General features: G+C 40.5%; 1 protein-coding gene across 2 annotated transcripts; it reads right to left on the bottom strand.

The window, feature by feature from the left end:
- Nucleotides 1-2,494: 2,494 nt before the first annotated feature.
- ACADM (acyl-CoA dehydrogenase medium chain) lies at nt 2,495-20,030 on the bottom strand. 2 transcript variants are annotated; one of them, XM_042464171.1, is made up of 12 exons: nt 19,963-20,030; nt 14,790-14,886; nt 13,889-13,986; nt 13,709-13,778; nt 12,732-12,832; nt 12,573-12,653; nt 10,571-10,701; nt 9,232-9,340; nt 7,753-7,893; nt 7,569-7,664; nt 4,710-4,958; nt 2,495-3,740 (listed from the first exon to the last, which is right to left on the bottom strand). In XM_042464171.1, the coding sequence occupies exons 1-12, from the start codon at nt 19,984-19,986 to the stop codon at nt 3,669-3,671; spliced, it is 1,269 nt and encodes a 422-aa protein (XP_042320105.1). In that variant the 5' UTR covers nt 19,987-20,030; the 3' UTR covers nt 2,495-3,668. The 2 variants fall into 2 exon arrangements, with proteins under 2 accessions (XP_042320105.1, XP_042320106.1); XM_042464172.1 differs by having other exon boundaries at nt 19,972-20,021.
- Nucleotides 20,031-20,803: the final 773 nt, after the last annotated feature.

The raw sequence follows: 20,803 nt of genomic DNA, 5'->3' as shown, positions 1-20,803 counted from the left end.
GGAGAAACACCCGCGAGGGGGCCTGAGTGTTGGGCGCCACCGCGCCGTGTCCAAAACAGCCACCGTCCTCCTCCCCCTTGGAGCGAGCGGCGGCGTCCTTTGGAGAACCTCCTAGCCTCGGAACGTTTCTCTCCTAGTTTCTCCTTCCAGCTCTCGTGCTCTTCTCCCGGGACGCTCACGTGACCCGCGATGTGAGGCCTGCGGTTATCGTTGCGCGAGCGGCAGCTCGGTTTTGGCCAATCACTGGGCGGTTTTTTCCTCACTGGGCCCCGCGCCCCTCCGCAGGGTTTCAGATCAAATCCCCCTTCGGCCTGGAAAGAGCCTCCACAGGAATAACCCAACTATGTCTATAACAACTTGGAGGGGGGGCTCAGAGAGAGAGTGGGGGAGGTAAAGGGGGCGGGGCGAGCAGCGCGGCGAAGGAGAAAGGAAGGAAGGGGGGGCGGTAAACTCGCCTTGGAGCAAGTTGCCACTTACCATGTTGGCACATCCGCTGCACCCAGCCCAGTGCCCACTGCGCCTGCGCGCCTCCCTCGCGTCACGTGGCGGAGGGCAGGGGAGGCGTTTCCCGCCTCAGGCACTTGAGGACCCCCGCCAGTGCCATAGCTGTCCTGGCGGTGCCTGTAACTAATTCCCAGTTATGGCGACCCTAAGGAGGGCCAGCGTGGCACAATGGTTTGAGCATTAGAGCATGACTCTGGGGACCAGGGGTCAAATTCCTGCTCAGCTATGAAAGCTCACTAGGTGAGCTTGATCGAGTCACAGTCTCTCAGCCTCAAAGGCTGCATCCAGACTAGCGAAATAACCTGGTTTAACACCGCTTTAACTGTCCTAGCTGTAAAGCTATGGAATTCTGGGAGTTGGAGTTTGTTGTGGGCCTCAGAATTCCATCGCCTTGAGCCAGAAAAGAGTTAAAGCGGTGCCAAACCAGGTTATTTCTCCAGTGTGGGTGCAGCCTTCCTCAGAGGTTGAGAGAATGTGACTTGCCACCCAGTGGGTTTTCATGGCAGAACAGGGATTTGAACCCAGGTCTCCAGAGTTGTCCTCTAATGCTCAAGCCACGCTGGCTCTCATATATCGCACTAAAATCCTAAATGGAGCAAGAGTCTGTGTGCATAATCACTGTAAATTAAGGTGTGTGTGGATTAAGGACTTTGTAGCATCATTCCACCATGCGCCTCGTTCCTTCACTAAAATTATGTTTCTTGCCTGATTGTCCTCTTTTGAATTAATCTTTGGTCTGATAAGTGGAGCTGCATTTCTTCTTCCTCCTCCTTTTTATGCAAGGACTCTGTATCCCATTTCACTCTGCTCAAGGCAGATGGCATATAATAAACCTCATATTTCTATAGTAATGGCTGTTCGACAGTCCTAGTCAATGTAATAAGACTATATTTCCCCCTCCTTAAGTTAGGTATATACACCCTGCCCTCTGTATTTAAGGATTTTTTTTACCCATGGATTCAACAATCCACGGCTTGAAAATATTCTTAAAATTCATAAATTCCAAAAAGCAAACCTTTATTTTGCCATTTTATAGAAGGGACACAATTTTACTACCCCACAGTATATAATGGGACTTGAGCATGCACTGATTTTGGTATCCAAACCCCAGCGGAGACCCAAGGGCCCACTGTAGTCCCTTATTTTCTTACCCCACAAACTCCACAAAACAAACTTTTTTCTCCCTTCCTCTCACCACGTGCATGGTCAACTGTCCTATAGCAGTTTGTCCTACAATTGTCCTCCTGTTGTCTGTAACTGAGAAAAGATGGGCAAGGGCACCTTGCTCTGAACTGTGTACTGATCTCTCCCAAGATACACGCAGGATGTTTGTCATATCTTTGTCCCTTCTTACCTATCCATATTCCCTCCTTTTCAAACTCTTTCCTTACCATCTCACAGCAAAGCACTAGTTGTAAAGTCAGAGGGTGAGAAATCACTGTACGGATTAAGGGCTGGTGGAGTGAACTTAAAAAGCAGCCTTGTCCTTAGTTTTTTGTGTGTTTTTCAGGTTATGTGGCCATGTTCTAGAAGAGTTGTTTCCTGACGTTTCGCCAGCATCTGTGGCTGGCATCTTCTTCTCTGAAGATGGCCACATAGCCCGAAAAACCCACAAAAAACTATGGATGCTGGCCATGAAATATAAAGCATTCCATTTCAACATGCTTCAACTGTACAGCTACATTTAATCTAGGTTTTACAAGCACCATTAAAAAAAAACCATCTTTACTATCTACAATTTCAATTTAAACCAGGAGTGGGAATTGCATTGCCTTCCATATATTGTTGTATTGCAGCTTCCAGCAATTCTCTTGGGGTGCAGTCAATGGGGAGAGAGTTGCATTTCAGCATCTGAAGCAAGACACAATTCCCATGCTTGGTTTAGACATAAGGCCTCCATAAGCTAGAAGGAATAACACTGTCAAGTGCCCAATAGGGACTAATTTAACTGAATTGTAGCTGAAGCAAAAAGAAAGAATTCACACCATTATACTCAGCCACATCTTCGGACAGATTTAATAAACCACTTTGTTTAAATGTCAAAATAAATTCATAGTCCAGGTTACAAAGAAAGTGAAAACTCATATAAAGTTCTGATTGTGGAAAGCCTTGCAGTAATACTACACCTAATAAAAATAATGCCAGTTCTATAAACGACAGTGGCAAAAATATTGCATTGTATGGCCATTTTAACATTTGATTGTTACAACATACCAGTATAGTAACATTCCCACAACTAAATGCAAAGGCACTGTAATCATAAATATTCAAATAATGTTCAAAACAGGCTTCACAATTCTTATTTTACAACACACAAGGTTGGTTACAAAACTGCTAACATTAATCATTTAGAAAGTAACAAAATTATTTCAGGGAAATTATTATCTACAAAAGTGGATAGCTTTTTCTGAGGCACTGCTTTAAAAGCACTGGCATGGATTAAGAAAGGCATTGTTTCCAAAGTTAAGGGGTAATGTCCACCATTCAAATAGATGTGACATTCTTTTTGTGTACTGTTGAGCTAAAAAAATACACACAAGCTATTCTGAATTGCTATGATGATTACTGAAGAAGTCTTGTGCAGAAGGCCCTTGGACAACTCATTTGATGTCATTGTAAGCAATGTGTTTCATAATGTATAACATTTAATAGTTATTAAAGGCAGATATGCTCACAAAGTTGGTGTAAACTGTATGATATAATTATCAATTAATAACCTTTTTACTCCACAGACTCGTAATGGTTCTTCCCCAAAATTACATTACAGTAGTTGTATCCAAACTGCTACTAGTGATATCAAATCCTATTCATGTCAGTGACACAGTTAAATTCTCAGATTCCAGGCACTTGAAGGATGCTGCAGAGAAGATGAGAAACCAAGGATAAGCGTTTGAGTCAATTTAAAGCTAGGTGAAAGTTGAAAGCTCCAGTAAAGACATGCAGTACTGGCATGTAATGATTCAGGAAATCTCCAGGCAAACAATTCCAATAGTTAAGTGACTATCCTTTTCATATACTGTATTAAAAATGAAGAAATATGTAGCTGAAAAAAATGTTCTAGGTAATTGTATCTTACAACATTCCAGAGTGGATACAGGTGTTTGCACAGTTGGATTAATGCATGCTAGGAATTCAAATCTTCTCTGTATAGTTTCAATGTTCTCTCAACCCTTAAACCTGCCAATATGTTCACGACCTATTATCAGCCTTTGAATCTGTGCTGTTCCTTCATATATCTGAAAGAGAAAATGTCTAGTAAGTAATATGTACTCTTGAGCCACTTTGCAACTATATAGAATTTCAGTGAAAACAGAATGAATACTGGAAGTGATAACAACTATTATCGATTCAAAGTGCAAGCTATGCAATGCTGAATACTGTGTGTAATGGGGATAAAAAAATGTTCACTAATTACTACAAGGCTGAACTTAACAGATAGAGTCCAGGAAGCTTCTTTTTACAAGCCTAAAAACTTGGACATTCACAGTGATTTTTTTTTTACACTTAACAGCAGCCCGTGGCACATCAAAAACTAAACTGGCAACAGCAAGAGCAGCCTTTAAACGTGCTATTTTCTTCTGTGGCTTCATCCGTATTGCAGAAATAATTCAGGCTGACACCACTTTAATTGCCATGGCTCGGTGCTATGGAATTCTATGAATTGTAGTTTTGTAAGACATTTAACCTTCTCTTTCAGAGAGTTCTGGTGTTCTGGTGTCACAACAAAGTACAGTTCGCAGAATTCCACAGCATGGAGCCATGGCACTTAAAGTGATGTCAGCTTGAATTATTTCTTCAGTGCAGATGCAGCCTATGACAATTCCTCATAAGACAATTAATTGCTGGCATTGCTTTATGCACCATCTTTTTTTTTTTAATAAAGTAAATGTTTCTCTTTTGAACTACTGAATTTCACACAAAATGTTGTATATTTGGAATCCTTCATGATAGCAACAATCCATATAAATAAATAAATATTGTTCCATACTGCAGAAATAATTCAGTCTGACACCACTTTAATTGCCATGGCTCAGGGCTATGAAATTCTGGGAATGTGATAAATTCAGTATTAGTGTTTTATCAACTGTATTTGTATTATTGTATTACTGTATTGATGTAATCCCACCTCAGTCCTCGAGAGAGGCAGGAAATTTAAATAAACATTATTATTATTATATTATATTTACACTATACAGGAGATTTACCTGGTATATTTTGGCATCTCTCATTAACTTTTCTACTGGGTATTCACTGTTGAATCCATTTCCTCCAAAGATCTGGACAGCATCAGAAGCTACTTGATTTGCAATGTCTCCAGCATATGCCTTTGCTATAGATGCAAAGTAGGTATTTCTGCGGCCACCGTCTATTTCCCATGCAGCCCTCTGGTAAGCCAGGCGAGCAAGCTCAACCTTCATTGCCATTTCAGCCAACATGAAAGATACTGCTTGATGCTATTATTAAAAAAATCAATAAATGTTGAAAAAGTAATACACATGCATGTCATATAACTCAAAAGGATAGCGTATACTTTAATATGTTCAGTTGCATAGTTTGTTTGTTTTTTGAAAAATAGGAATTCTGTAGAATGCCTGAGCAAGGTAGTTTAATATTAATGATAATTTGCTTTACTCACTTATATGCCACTTTTTTCTCCAAACTGGAACACGTGGCAGTTTACAAACATTACAAAAGTTATAGGTAAGAATAGGTAAAAAACATACAGTTGCTGAAATGTAGTTAACCATCTATAGAATTAAAACAATTTAAAGCATATGCATTTAAAAAACCTAAAATTAAAAATCAGCCAAACAATCCATTATTAAAAGCCCCAGAGTTTGTAAGAATAGGGGATTTCTCATTTGCCTGCATAAGGACAGCAAGGTGGATGCCAGTCTAAACTCCCATGAAAGGGAGTTACAGAGCCTGGAGTCAACAACTAAGAAGGGGTTCTTCTGCATTCTCACTAGAAGAGGTTGTGAGGAGGGATGGGACTGAGAGAAAAGCCTTCCCTGAAGATCTCAATACTAAGATATGCTCAATCAGATAGCCTCAATTCCAGCTACTGGTATATACAGCTTTATAGGTCATAACCAACACTTTGTACTGAGCTTGGGAAAAGACTGGTGGCCAGTGAAGCTGTTGTAACAAATGAGTCACCTGCTCCCTATAGGCAGCCTCATTTAACAACCTGGCTGCAACTCTGCACCAGCTGAAGTTTTCAAACCTTTTTCAAAGGCAGCACCAAGTAGAGTACATTAACAGGAATCCAAATGGGATGTAATTAATTAAGATATGTTATCACCATGGCCAGATCAGAACTCTTCAAGAAAAAGAAAAGCAATAAGACAGGGAACATGATCAAGAACCTTGAATGACAGTCCAAGCCTTATGCCTATATCATCACAAAATTAACAATTATATTGTTATTCTTTTAAAAAGCTTAGGATTTTTATAGTACTATTTTGTATCTCACTGTTTTCTAACTGACATTGGCGGGTTACAAACGGCCCTCAAGGGGCCGTTTTCCCGCCGCCGCCATTCGCTGCGCAGGGAAGCCCCAGCTGTCAGACCGCGAGGCTTCCCTGCGCAGCAAAAAAGGAGCAGTGAAATGCCGCTCCTTTTTTGAACGCGGAAGTGGCGCCGCGAGGGGTGGAGTGCGCCCTCGCGACGTCACTTCCGCCGCGACACGTCTGGACGCACAGCGTCCAGTACGTCAGCATGGCGGCGCCCATGTGGATGGGCACCGCAAAAAAGTACGCGCTCCGCGCGTACTGGGAGGAAGGGCCGTCAGGAAGGTAAGAACCTTCCTAACCCTAATACGGCCCTTCCTAACCCTAGTACGCGCGGAGCGCGTACTTTATGGCGGTTTGTAACCCGCCTATATAACCAGCTGAGGAAGCAGCATAGTGTATTGGTTTATGCACTGGAATATGACTCTGGAGGCCAGGGTTCAAATCCCCACTCAGCCATGGAAACTTACTGGGTGACCCTTGGGCACGTCATAATCTCTCATTCTCAGAAGATGGCAATGGCAACCTCCCTCTGAAGAAACTTGCCAAAAAACAAAACAAAACCCAGAACCATGCTAGGTTTGCCATAGGGCAGGGGTAGGCAATCTTTTTGAGCCGGGGGCCGGGTTGCTGTCCCTCAGACAACTGGGGGGCCGGAGCCAAAAAATAAATAATTAAATAATTTTTTTAAAAAATTAAATATATAAATAAACCAGGACAAATGTAGGACAAAATTTTCAAATGGAAGACACTTTTTTTAAAAAAATGGAGGACATGTGAAAAATTTTGCTGATTTTTTAAAAAAATGTTAATATAAATGCATGTTTCTGAGGCTTCTATAGACAATTGCCCCCCAAAGGCCCTGGCGGCAATCGGCGGCAGGACCAGGCTGGGGCCGGTCCCAAGGCCTCGCTGGGCTGCATCCGGCCCGCGGGCCGCAGGTTGCCTACCCCTGCCATAGGGTCATCATAAGTCAGAAACAACTTGAAGGCACACAATAACAACAAATATACCCAGCTATATTAATTCTGCAATTGTAGCAGTTATCATAAAATGATTTGGGTTTAATGCTTAGTGTTTATAACACAAAAACAGAGTCATTTCATGCATTTGAGACAGACAAGAAAACTTCAAAATGGCTTACAATCAAGCAATATGATTAAAGAAACAGAGTTAAGACACAGTTATACTGATGGCCATTGTTTTAGGTCAAGAGCAAAGAGTATTGGACTACATATCTCATTATCTCCAACCTCCGGTCTTCCTTTCTGAGGGGCTTTCGAAAGAGCGCACATACCCACACCTGTTTAGTTCTTGGTAGTGACTAGAACATACTACCCCAGAGTGAAAGAATTAGCAGCACCTTTGCCATGTGATGTTTGAAATTTTTAAATGCCACATCCAGTAATCCTACAAGATATCACTATTTAATTGTTACCCACATTGTGACTTCTAGTTTGATAAGTGAACACTTTTAGGCTCTTGAAAAAAAAAATCTCCCAAACAGAAATTAACTGGAAATTAATATAAAATGACTGGAAATTCACATACCTCTGCGAGTACCCTTCCAAAGGTTTTTCTTTCTAGAGCGTACCTTGTAGCTTCATCTAAGGCTCGCTGTGCCAGTCCTACAGCACCAGCTGCTACCTGTAATTTTAATTATGAACATCATAAAACTTGAACTCTATAATTCTTGAACTCTATAAATTCTCAATTTTCCCTGTCCAATACTTACTGGAGGCCTTGTTTTATCAAATGCTCCCATGGCTATTTTAAAGCCAGCCCCTTCACCAAGGAGAACATTCTCTTTGGGCACTCTGACATCTTCAAAAACAATCCCTCTTGTATCTGAGCAGCGCTGACCCATATTAAGTTCCTGAAAAGGGTATTTATGAAAGATGTAATTACTCAGTAACACAATATTTGTTTGATGTAAACTAACACAGGTTTCATTTTTCACCAAGAAAGCAACAACAAGATACTGTAGATGCCACTGGTATAAGTGGCACACATAAAAATTATGAAAAGTATAAAATGTATGAAGGCTTTCAGGGATTTCATAATGTCCTCTTGCATTGTTGGCAATCTACTGCAACACATTAAACGCCTTTCTCAAAAATACAGTGGGCCTTCCTCTTATGCGGGGATCCTTTCCAGATCCCTCCATGTAAGAGAAAATCCGCACATGCTGGAGCCCCATTAGAAGTAATGGGGCTCGCGTCCCATTACTTCTTCCGGGGCACGCAAGGAGCTTTTCCAGCGCAGCTTTCAGCATATGCTGAAAGCCGTGTATGCTGCACCTGCGTAAAACGTGGGTGCACTGTAAATCCAATTCTTGCTGTTCTAACAACTTCCCACTGAAGCAGGCGAAACAGAACAATATGTATAGAAGAAATATTTTTTTTAAAAAGAATCCAGTTGTTTCCAATGTTTTCACACAGGATCAGAGTTTTATTCTTCAAAATTATATAGAAGACCGGAGATATGCTATCATCCAGGAAAAAAGGGATGCATCCACTCACACTAGACTAGTAAGACTATATTCTGTTCCACCTGCTCCATGCAACTTTTTTCTTCCCCTAGCTATTATTTTCTTACAGATAAACTGTGCTTGAATAATTCTGTAGTCAAAATGTCCAATTTCGATTTGACAGATTAGAGAGATTCAATGAACATTAGGTGAATTTCACCAGCATAAGGATATCAAAATCAAGACTTTTTCATTTCATGGAACTGAAATACAGTGGCGCCTGCAAAAGCAGCGCTGCTTCTTCTGGTATGCACCCTCAAACATACACGTTTTTTGTTTTGTTTTACAAGGACGCACTGTACTCAAAATAAAGGTGGATTGCTAGGATGGGGCTGAAATTCAAAGACCACTTACTGGGAAATAAGCCTGAGATCTTTCAAAACCTCCCTACTAAGAAAGGGAGCAAGGAAGCATCACTTTTCTCATGCTGCCTCAGGGGGTTTCCCAGCTTTCCTGAACTACTTTTCTTCAGGGAAGAGGGGAAAGAGGTATCTTGAAGATGGTCTCCCTGCCACATTGCTTCAGCATTAGCAGAACATTGTTGTGTGGATCAGTATCCGTGATTAAGCACACTATTCTTTCAGGTCAGTTTTTGAAGCTCAAAGTTGGTGTTTTTTTCACTCCTTTACTAATAAGATTCAAGTCCTGATAATCACAGTGAAGGCTGAAATATTTCTGCTCTACCTTTCTTCCAATTTGTACGCCAGGACTATCTGCTTCCACAATAAATCCAGTAAAAGCTTTACTTGCAGGAGCTTTTGGATCAGGATCAGAGCGAGCCAGCAAAAAATACCTAGTAAAACATACAGAGATGCCTCAGCAATTTTCTTTGATTTTCACTGTAACAGATGCTTACATCAGCTTACATAACAAACTAAATATTCCTTGAGCATCACAAATAATGATATGGAAACCATGCCATATGAGAAGCAGCTTTGGGAGCTGGGTACATTTAGCCTGAAGAAAAGAAGGTTAAGGAATGCTATGTTTTAAATATTTGAATGGATGAATGTCATGCTGAGGATGGAGCAAGCTTGTTTTCAGCTGCTCCAGAGATGAGAACAGGGAGCAGTGGATTCAAACTACATGAAAAGAGATTCCACCTCAACATTAGAAAGACCTTTCTGATAGCAAGAGCTGTTCAACAGTGGAAAATGCTGACTCGGAGAGTGCTGGAGTCTTCTTTTAAACAGAGGCTGGATGTCCATCTGTCAGCAGTGCTTTGACTGTACTGTATATGGCAGGGCAGGAAATTGGGTATGGCATGGCAGAGAATTTGATTCGATGGATCTTGTGGTCTCTCCAACTCTATGATTTTAAAGGGGCAATACAGCCTCACAGCACAATCCCACTGAGTTCAATGACTCTTAACATAGTAGGGATCAGACTCTAATCCTTCAGTGCTATACATGTACATGCAACTAGAAATAACAAGTGACATGGTTTGAGGTGAAGAGATGGCCTCACCTCTATACCTGGGGCAAGCAATGTGGGATGCATATCTGTGTGGCAACCAAACCTCCTGACTGCTCCACACTGTATAATGTGAAACATATGCAAACATAACACCCAGTTAAGGAGAACAGCAATATCTAAAAGACTCCAGGAAAAGTAATTGTCCTTTAAAACAAATCATAGCCCCCCCCCCCCTGATTTCACCAAAAAAGTTTTTTTTACAAAACCTTAAGATGAATTCCTGGCAGGTGGAAATTGGCCCCTGGATCCATGGAGCCTCCTCATGTCCACCTTACAATCCTTCCTTCCCAAGTTGACTCTTGTATTGTGGCCAGGAATACGAGAGCTGTACCAGAATTTGAATATTGACTATTGCCCCATTTGGTATTGCACTGAAGGCAATACCAAATGTTTCTATCCCAATTCTAATTCCAAACATTGTGTTTCTTGGCCATTCTGAACATAGTTCAAGAATGGCTACAATGTTGGGAAGTGGTTTGTATCTGTGTAACTGACACATCAACATTTCAAAATGAAAATAAATTTTTATATATAAATATTACTATACCAGTTGGCTTTGCCACCATTGGTGATCCACATTTTTTGCCCATTAATTATATATTCATCTCCTTTCTTTTCTGCTCTGGTTTTTAGACCTGCAACATCTGAGCCTGCTCCAGGTTCTGTTACACAGTATGCCTGGTAAAGGAAAGCAATTAAACATGTGAAGAGACAAAGTTAAGTGTAATATATCTGCAGCTACATATTATCATAGTTATAACTTGTGGCATCCTACTACAGTGGGCCCTCCCTTTACGCAGGGATACGTTCTGGATCCCTCCGCGTAAGGGAAAATTCGTGTGTGCTGGAGCCCCATTAGAAGAAATGGGGCTTGTGCCCGCAGTGCTCCATGGTGCAACAGCACCCCATTACTTCTTCCAGGGTGAATGAGGATCTTTTCTGATGCGGCTTTCAGCGCATGGTGAAAGCCACGTATGCCACGCCCACATAAAACACGGGCTCACTATAGTCTTTTCCTGAGGCAATCTGGCTTGGCAATAGTCATCCATATCTTAATTATTTATTTGATATTTGACAGGCATGTAGATAGACTGAAGATATTCTGATCAGTTTCCATGCTCTCTGTTTTAGAGAGCGTATAAAGATGCATCTCTTGATCTGTTCTGATCACTGCTTACTGTGATGATTAGTGGGTTTGGTTTTTTAAACTTTTCAAATATGGTTTTGGCTCTCTTGAGCACTATTTTCATGGAAAAGTGCAATGAAATGTAATAAAATTGAGAAAATAAACAAATATATTAATATGAATCCAGCAACTCCTGATGGCATGGTGCAGATGTGTCACTATTTCCTTATAAACCACTTTTTACAAATTTTCACCAATAATAACAAAATTATTGCTAGAGGTAGATTTTTTTAAAATGGCCTGTGGGAAAGATATCATCCTTTGAATGATACAAAGCAATCAGGAGCAAAAGAGGCTTTGAATAACTAAATTATGTCTCTGTCATCACACTCCTGGGCCCATGAATCACACTGTACGCTTCAATGAAGAAAGCCAGCTCATAGCCTCGTTCCTAGGAGTGGTGCCAAATGCTTCTTCATTAAGATGAACCTTTATTATCTTTAAAGCCCTACATGGTTTGGGTCCAGGTTACCCACAGGATTACCTCCTCCCATATAATCCACCTCATACACTCAAGTCCTCTGGCAGTTGTTTACTCATCAGCCAGGACTAGGTTGGTGACTGTCAGCCAGAGGACGTTTTCTTCAGCTGCCCCTAGACTGCTCAGTGACCAGCTGGAAGAGATTTGACAACTGAATTTAAAAGAACATTAATGACCAGTCTCTTCCAGCAGGCTTATCCAGATGATTTTTAAATTGTGAATTTTAATTCATGATTTTTAATAGTGGATTGTTTTAATATGTGTACATCTTATTTGTCCTTTTACATTGATGTGTGTTTAACTAATGTTGTTTGTTAACTGTTGTTGTTCCCAGCCTCAGTCCATGATGATGATGATGTAGGGTCAGCTCTGTTTACTACTTGGATGGGAGACCACCAATGGATATCAGGAGTTGTAAGCTATATTTCATAGGAAGAAACTGGCAAATCACCTCTGAGAATTCCTTGTCTAAGAAAACCCTGTGAAATTCATGGGGTTGCCACAAGTCAACAGGAGACTTGATGGCACATATATACACACTTCTCTAAAATGCATTCAACATAACTGTTGTCAATTTTGTTTGACCTTTTTTATTATTGCTCTTCTATTTGTTTCACTAGTACTTCTCTACTAAACACTCAGAATTTACTTGCCATTTCAGTGTATTAGTGCTGCAAAATACTGCACATATACTTTGGCAATATATGATGACTGCATAATACTTTATTGTTCAACATATCAACCTGGACTCTAATCCATTTGAATACACACAAATACATTTCAATGATCTCTGAAAAGTTAAACATGCTTTAATACAAGTGTGCACAGGTTTTCCCAAAGGGGAAAAAAAATCAAATTCTCTACACAATGAAAAATACTTACACACATTAAAGGTGCCTCCGTCATTCTTCCCAGATATTTCTTCTGTTGCTGCTCATTCCCTGCAATGATGACTGGCATTTGCTATAAGAAAAGTTTTTGACTTTAATACACAAAAAGTGATTGCTTAAACTAAATATTACAAAGAGAGGGAATACTTACACCCAGGGAATTTGCTTCAATAGCAGTTTGAACCCCTGTACATCCATAAGCCAATTCTTCAGTAATAAGGCAGGCATCAAAAGTGCCAAGGCCAAGGCCACCTAAGGAAAACATTATTGAACACATCACCCCATAAAAAATCTACACTGTGATGCACATTTAATTACTTCCAAATCCTACTATAACAAGATCAATGTATTTCCAGGTTCAATTTATTCTTCATACTTCATATAAACAACAGTGTGTGTATATGTGTATGCGTGCACACATACACACACCACCATATGGTACATGCCTATTCAGAGTAACCTTAGTAGCTCAAATAAGGTAGGGCTGATCTTCATCATATGATCTGCATGTCTGAATGGGCTAACACTGACTTGGTACTACAAATACTGATAGAACTACATCTGTCTCCTTTCAAGATACAAGTCTTTAAGCAACAAATAATAGTCTAGTACTGTACTAACAACATGCCATTCAATGAAGTCTATTCACACATTTGCTTACTGGTCGCTAAGGGCCAAAACACATTGCCGAAAAATCCAGTTTGAGACCACTTTAACTGCCCTGGGTCAGTGCTAGGGAATTCTAGATTTGTTGTGGCACCAGAGCTCTCTGACAGACAGGGCTAAATGTCTCATAAAACTATAGTTCCCACAATTCCCTAGCATTGAGCCACTGCAGTTAAAGTGGTTTCAAACTGGATTATTTCTGCACTGTGTTTTGGCCCTAAATGAGTGTCACAAAGAAATGAAATACATATACACATGAATTAGTCTTAACTGTCTGAGAACATTGCTATTTTTAACCTGGCATCAGTGCACGAGAATCATTTTGCATTAAACTTCTTGGATATTACGCTTCCTTCTTCAAACTCAGAAAACATTATGGATATAATATCAATCTATCTTTGATTCCCATAAAAGTATTCCTTGGGTCCCTCTGGTTCATAACTTAAGAAGTAGTTCACTCACCACAGCTTTCAGGTATGTGAGTATTCATTAAACCAAGCTCCCATGCCCTTTTTATGAGGGGAACAGGATACTAGAGGGGAAAAGTATAGAGATAGAAAAGTATTGTATGTACAGAGTCTGTATTTAGAAGAATTTGCTCAGTGAAATGTTAAGATGTTTCCCACTATACAGCAAATATACCTCTCCAGTTCTGTCATACTCGGCAGCAACAGGCAAGATTTCCTCCCTAGCGAATTTACGAGCTGTAGCTTGAAATTCTTTTTGCTCTTCAGTAAGATCTGAAAAACATGGAATTTTAGTTTTAAATCTTCAAAATATGCCTAAAACATTGTGACCTTCAAATATCCAGAATTATTCAAGGCAGGATCCAAACTCTATCAGTTTATAGTCTAGCAACAGGCTCATAGTACATGGGCATCTTTAAGTGGCCAGGAAAATATGAAGAAAAAGGTAATCTACAGAAAGTGGTGCTTGAATCAAGGTCATAGGAAAAGAACTTTCTCTAAACTCTGGGTATGAGACACAATCAGCTGAAAAGAAAACATAACTAAGGAAAAAGATCATTATATGGAACAGTGACTGGAGAAGTGAATAAAAATAGGGGCCTCTATTTATTTGAGAAAGGGATTGTTGCCTCATATAAAATCATTTCTTTGATTTCTTTGATGTCAGTTTATTCCTGACATTCACCTGCATCTGTGACTGGCATCTTCAGATGCAGATGAAACGTCAGGAATAAACTCTTCTAAAACATGGCAACATCGCCTGAAAACCCCACAAAAAACTATGGATTCCGGCCATGAAAGCCTTTGACTTCACATTAAAAATTTACAATTATGAGGATAACCTCAGGCTTACGAATTATGGTGCTTCCAGATGAATCTTGACTCTGTTTCATACATTTACTTTTACAGATGTTCTAGACAATATCTTCTATTTTAACTCGCCTAGGTTTCCCCACCCTTTTTGCTAACCACAAAAAATCCACCTACCGAAAGATGAAATAGCTGTATCATAGTCCTAGAAAGTCCTCCCTAGTACAAAATAGAGATTATTTTTGCAGTGGTTTTTCAGTACTTACCAAAATTAAATCCAGTTGTAAATTTGCCTTTTGGTAATGTTGCAGTAGCTTGACTGGACTGTGATCTCCAGCCACATGTAGCAATGTTTCGTATCACCTGGAAAATTGTTTTTAAAGAGAACTGAATACCTCTGGTTGAAACTTCCAACATGGTCTCTAAATGTATTACAAGTGCCAACACACACACACTAATTTATTTAAACACAAGATTAAATGCCTTTAGGCCAAGAATAGTTGGAAAGGTCAGTTCAAAACGATACATGTTTTCTCATGACCGTTGTGTTACAAAAGTATAGTATATTCAGGGCAAATTTTCCTAATGAAGAGCTAATTTAAAAGGTGCAGGTCTCTATCCAATGATTTACTATCTAAAGACATTAAAATAAATATATACAATAATTAGTTGACAAACAGGAAAACAAGGAAGGAAGTAAAACAGCAAATCACTCAGGACATGCCAGAAAGAGTTTGACAATTTAAAAAGAGGAGACAAACCAAAAATCTAAAAGGGAGAGCATTCCGCATAGACAAACGAAAATGAAAAATAAAACAAAACTCAATAAGATTAGAGTTTAATGAACAAAGGGATCCAAGTAGAACAGAAGAAAAAATAGAAGAAAGGGCAAGACAATGCAACATAGAGGCCCAAAGTTCAATAGCTAGCCTCATATATAGTAAACCTACGGAATCAATGGGAGCTTATAAAGTCCACTCTTAGATAAGTTCTAGTATTTCAATGGATCTATTCTAGATGACACTAACAAATGGATTTAGGCCATAAAGTTAAGAACTCTAAACTGTGTTCAAAACATAAGAAGGCAGGGGAAAGAAACATGGACATGTTGCATGAATAATGCACAAATAGTTAAGTGGACAGTAATGTTTAATACACAGCTAATAAAATAAAATAAAAAGACAGGAAGACTACTAAACAGATCATTATAATAATCTACACAGGAGAAAAAAAATAACAGATTCTAAACAAGAGGTTTAATAGACATAGATAAAACAGGCAGGTTTAAAAATTATTAAGGGAGAAAATCTACAGCCTAGTTTAGCTGGAATAGTAATATCAGTTAAGGCAGAGAGATATGAATGTTCAGGCTCCTGTCTTGTCAAAAATAATGCAAAGTGATGAGGCCAGTTGAAAAAGCAAGGCAAACATGAGAATTTAGCCAAAAATAAAACTCCTAGACATATTTCAATGAGAAAAAAAATTTCAAGAGGTGAGTGGCTATTATAAAAGCAGATAAGGACATAAAGGTAGACAAGCCTCTCATCAGATATGACTGCAAACAAGTCCCTGGAACATAAAATGTGTAATATTAACTAAAAAGATACAAAGCTTTGGTTAAGTATGCATTCCACTTCAGCTTTAGTACTCTTTAAAATCATTTGTCTTGAAGTTTTTAATAATATTTTTTGTGTGCCTTAAATTATATTTTTGCATGTGAAATGCTCGTGTTACAATAACTCATGTTATAATAAATTTGTCAGTCTTTAAGGTCCCACAAGATCCTCTGTTACCTTTGCTTCAAGAGCCTACAAATAACTGCCCCTTTGAAAAGTTATTTCAGGTGTTGTTGAAAGAAACTGTGTTCAACTATTGTAATTAAAAATAACAAAAAACAATAAAAAGCCGATAGCTCCCCAAGAGAGTATGTTTTGCACAAGCACATGCCAAGGAGATGGTTCAGCAAACAATTATGGAGGTGAATCCCTAGTGCTAGCTGTTGACATTTCATGGCTTCCATATCTTGTACAACTGGAAAAACACGGTTGTTTTAAAGGGCTGATACCAATCCGTTACTTAAAATGTCATACTCTGAAAAATAAAAACCAGATTGGCTCACTGCTTTCACCAAAGGTACAATCATTTTCAGGTTCTGATCTTTCCAATACAGCATTTTCCATGTATCTGTTCTTCTTATAGTAAACTCACCTGCTTTTTTAAAAATCATGGTAATTGCTTTGTTTTAGACATCTTTGTGCACGAATGTGGTTTTTCTCCTTTCTATTTTCTAGTTTTCTGCGTACTTCTTCGACAACAATACTTGTACAGAGAACAAAAAATGCTTGCCCTGCTGTACAGAGAGACTACATGACCTTCCCACAAGCTCCAAATCCAATTTACATTGCCAAGTAAAATCACATAACCCATCAGTTTTTCAAAATTACAATACTTTTTATATGCAAGAAAACATTTTAAATTAAGATGGAAGCTTCAACACACATCATATAAGACATGCGTAAGTAAAGAAAAACATTTGGAACCTTTTCAAGATTCCTTGAAACGTTCTTCCAAACTGTATTGAGTGATTTCTTTCTTTCACCTGCCTCCTTTTTTCTTATGATTTCCATTGGGTGGCCAAGCTTATTTTTAACATGCTGGGGAGGGGGGCAGTGAGGAAAAGGTGTTTATCACACTGAGGTTTTTGCAGCTCAGACCCGACATGACTGCAGGTCCAACGGTGCGAATTCAAGTTATAAGGTGAATGTGTTATCAGATGCAATTCCTTTCTATGGGAGCTCCTTCCGTGGCGCTTCCGCAGTGAATCCAAAGTGACTCCTCATTTTGATGAATTCGGAAAAAAGTGAATTCACAGAATTTGCTTTCAAGCTCTGAACTGGTCTGGTGTGGAATGCAACATTGCTTCTGCTCTGGTACACCACTGCAAACCCCCCGGGTTGCAAATTTCCCATGATGCAGCACTGCAATTTTCCCCCATTTCCTTTCAGTGGTCCTTTCACTTTCACGGCAACTTTCAGGGCAACTCATTTTTATATGTTTGTATGTGCGTGAATGTGAATATACAGATATGTATGTCTGTCTGTCTATCTATCTATCTATCTATCTATGTGTGTGTGTGTGTTGAAATTGCTGAAATGGAAGGTAAAATAAAAAAGGGGGATGAAGAAGACACAGAAATATTCACGAGGCAAACATTCACATAATCACGCAATTACGCGATACAGGGAACAAGAACTTGCGCCCCTTTTCACCTCAGAAATGTACAAGGTCACGATGCGGTCAGACTGCCTCTGAGCATGCGCAAGGGTGCCGATTCAAATCGTTGAATCCCACTGGTGTGGTAATACAATTTGCACTCACTCCACTTTGCTTGAATCCGCATCATGTGACTTGCCTTGGATTCGATTCCCCCTCGATTCGGAAGAGCAACCAGGTGTGATAAAACATTCACCTTATAACATGAATTCGCACAGCTGAACCAGGAGTCACCCCGGATCTGAGCTGCAAAAACCTCCACGTGATAAACACCATAGGCCCCGTACAGACAGGCCAAAATAAAGCTGCTTCGGGTCACTTTGGAAGTAAGCTGTTTAAATTATGCATGCGTCCTAAGAGTCTGGAAGCCGCACCAAAGCCATGCTCCAGGCCTAAGGACTTTGATGTCCATGTATGCTCAGCATGAGATTCTGGAGGCAGCTGCTTTTTCTATTGCCTGTTGTAGACAGGTATACATACTGTATTTACAAAAGGATCAGCTACAGAAGGATTCCCCTTTTTCCCAATTCAAGTTTTAATTCAATATTTACTACAACTCTCCTTCACTATCCTCCCAATGCCATTAGAAAAATTTCCAGCAAGACTGAGGTGGAAAAGGAACCTGTGTAGAGATAAAAAGACCTTGTAAAATGGAGTTTCTTTGCCCCAGGCTTTGTTAACAGAGGCATGCCTGTAGTATAATCTCTCCCAATAGTTTTCAGACTTTGACCCTTGAGATATTTGGGACTTCAAGATCTATAATTCCTAACCTTTGGCCATGCTGGCTGGGGTTTTTGGCAACTGAAATCCAACACATAGGAAGGCCCAAAGTCTAAGACCATAGCTTTGAAGCACACTCTCTAATTAATATCTCCATCTTAAACACTGCACAAGACGCGTTCGTTTTCGCTCTTCCTTTCCACGAAGTGCTACGATCAAAGAGATCAATTCTCCTTCTGGAAAACAAAACTTCCTTAATACCCAACATAAAATGCTATGCCTCTTGCCTTGTGGAATCCATAAATCAGGGTACACTTCTGAACTGCAGTTACGTTTACATGAACTACAGAGATGATTAATGTAATTGTGGGGTGTCATACCTTTTCCTATGATCACGTGAGAGTGAATCCTTCCTACTTCTTCTTAACATTAACTGCTCTGGGCCCTTCAAGTTGTTTCTACTTATGTGCAACCCTATCATGGGGCTTTCTTGGCAGAATGTGTTCACGAGGGAGTTGCCACTGTGTGCTCCCGAGGCTGAGAGAGTGTGACTTACCTAAGGTCACCCAGTGGGTTTCCATGGCCGAATGGAGTTTTGAACTCTGATCTCTAGAGCCAGTGTGGCGTAGTGGGTTCAGTGTTGACTCTGGGGACCAGGATTCAGTTCCATGAAAACCCATTGTGAGCAAGGTGACGTCCTCCTTTTCCAGGGCATGTCCTACATCATTTCAACCTCCTGCCCAGGAGAAATTCCAAAACATTCTCCATTTTGAGCACGATTAAGAAGCATGAATTGACATGTATAGGAGCGTTTTTAGCTTTCATTTTTTCTGCCTAGGAGGGATCCCAAAAACGTTCTCCATTTTGAGCATGACTAAGAAGCATGGCTTTACGTTTACAGGAATGTTTTTAGCTTTCATTTTTCTGCTCAGTAACGAATCCCCAAACGTCCTCCGTTTGGAGCAGGACTAAGAACTAGCACGAATTGACATTTCTGTTAACGTTTTTAGCTTTCCTTCTTGGGCTCAAAAGGAATCCCAAACCATCCTCCCCTTTGAGCACAACTCAGCAGCACCAGCACTGACATCCCTATGGATGCTTGTAGCTTTCCTTTTTCTGCTCAGGAGGAACTCCGGAGCAGAAGTAAGAAGCATGAACTGACCATTTGGTCGTGTGTCCTCCTTTTCCCCCTTCAATTTCTGCCATGAGGAGGACCCCTGGTCCTCTGAGTGGGCAAGTCACACTCTCTCAGCCTCCAGAGGATGGCCATGGCAAACCCCCTCTGAAGAAACCTGCCAAGGAGACCCCAGGATAGGGTCGCCATGAGTCAGTGACACGACTTGAAAGCACACAACAACAACAACCACAGAGTCCCCATTTTCCCTCTCCTCAAGAGGCCCTCCATTATTCCCTTGGGCCCTTAAGCCTCCTCCTCCTCCTCCTCACCCGAGAGACCTTCAGTGCAGCCATGTCGCCTCTTCTCTCTCCTCCTCCTGACAGGGACAAGCCTCCCTTTCTTATCCAGTGCACTAAGCCCAGGCCCGCCCCCCGACTGGGAAGGCCGAGCCTTCTGAGGCCTAGCAAGAGGAGAGAGGAGAGAGATGCTCTCTTTCGGGTGGCTGCTCCACGTTGGAGAAATAACCCGTTTTGGCAGCGCTTTAACTCTTTGTTTGGCTCTTTGCTATGGAATTCTGGGAGCTGGAGTGTGTTGTGGGGCCCACCATAGCGGACTCCAATTCCCAGAATTCCATAGCAAAGAGCCAGACAAAGAGTTAAAGCGCTGCCAAAACGGGTTATTTCTCCAACGTGGATGCAGCCTGTTTGTGTGGGAGAGAAAAAAATGGAGGCCATGACCCAATTAGAGCTAAAACCATTCATATAAATAAATGTCCATGTTATTTTAAAATTGTAAGCCTCTCTGAATCCCACTACTACTATTAATACTATTACTACTACTACTAATGATGATGATGATAATGTCCCTGCTTCTCACTCATGCTCAAAATGGAGGACATTTTGGAATTCCTCAACAGAAGGTTGGAATAGAGGATGTCTCCTGGAAAAGGAGGACCTCTGGCCACTTTGCCCCAATGCTACCCTGTTGTTAGTTTAATGTAAAGTCAAAGGCTTTCATGGCCAGCATTCATAGTTTTTTGTGGGCTTTTCGGACTATGCAGACATGTTCTGGAAGAGTTTGTTCCTGACGTTTCGCCAACATCTGAAGATGCCAGCCACAGATGCTGGCGAAACGTCAGGAATAAACTCTTCTAGAACATGGCTACATAGC

The sequence above is a fragment of the Sceloporus undulatus genome, chromosome 4, assembly GCF_019175285.1.
Source record: "Sceloporus undulatus isolate JIND9_A2432 ecotype Alabama chromosome 4, SceUnd_v1.1, whole genome shotgun sequence".
Lineage (NCBI taxonomy): Eukaryota > Metazoa > Chordata > Lepidosauria > Squamata > Phrynosomatidae > Sceloporus > Sceloporus undulatus.
Note: the sequence above shows the minus strand (reverse complement) of the source record. Positions and strands in the feature narration are given on the sequence as shown.

Bases quoted from the DNA above. Each gene is read 5' to 3' on its own strand.
- ACADM (XM_042464171.1), bottom strand. From the start codon at position 19,986: ATGGCTGCACTGAAGGTCTCTCGG. The intron at 10,702-12,572 runs GTAAGTATTTTT...TTCCTTTACCAG, and splicing joins CGGAGGCACCTTTAATGTGT to GCATACTGTGTAACAGAACC. The intron at 4,959-7,568 runs GTATGTGAATTT...TTTTAATAATAG, and splicing joins TTGGAAGGGTACTCGCAGAG to CATCAAGCAGTATCTTTCAT.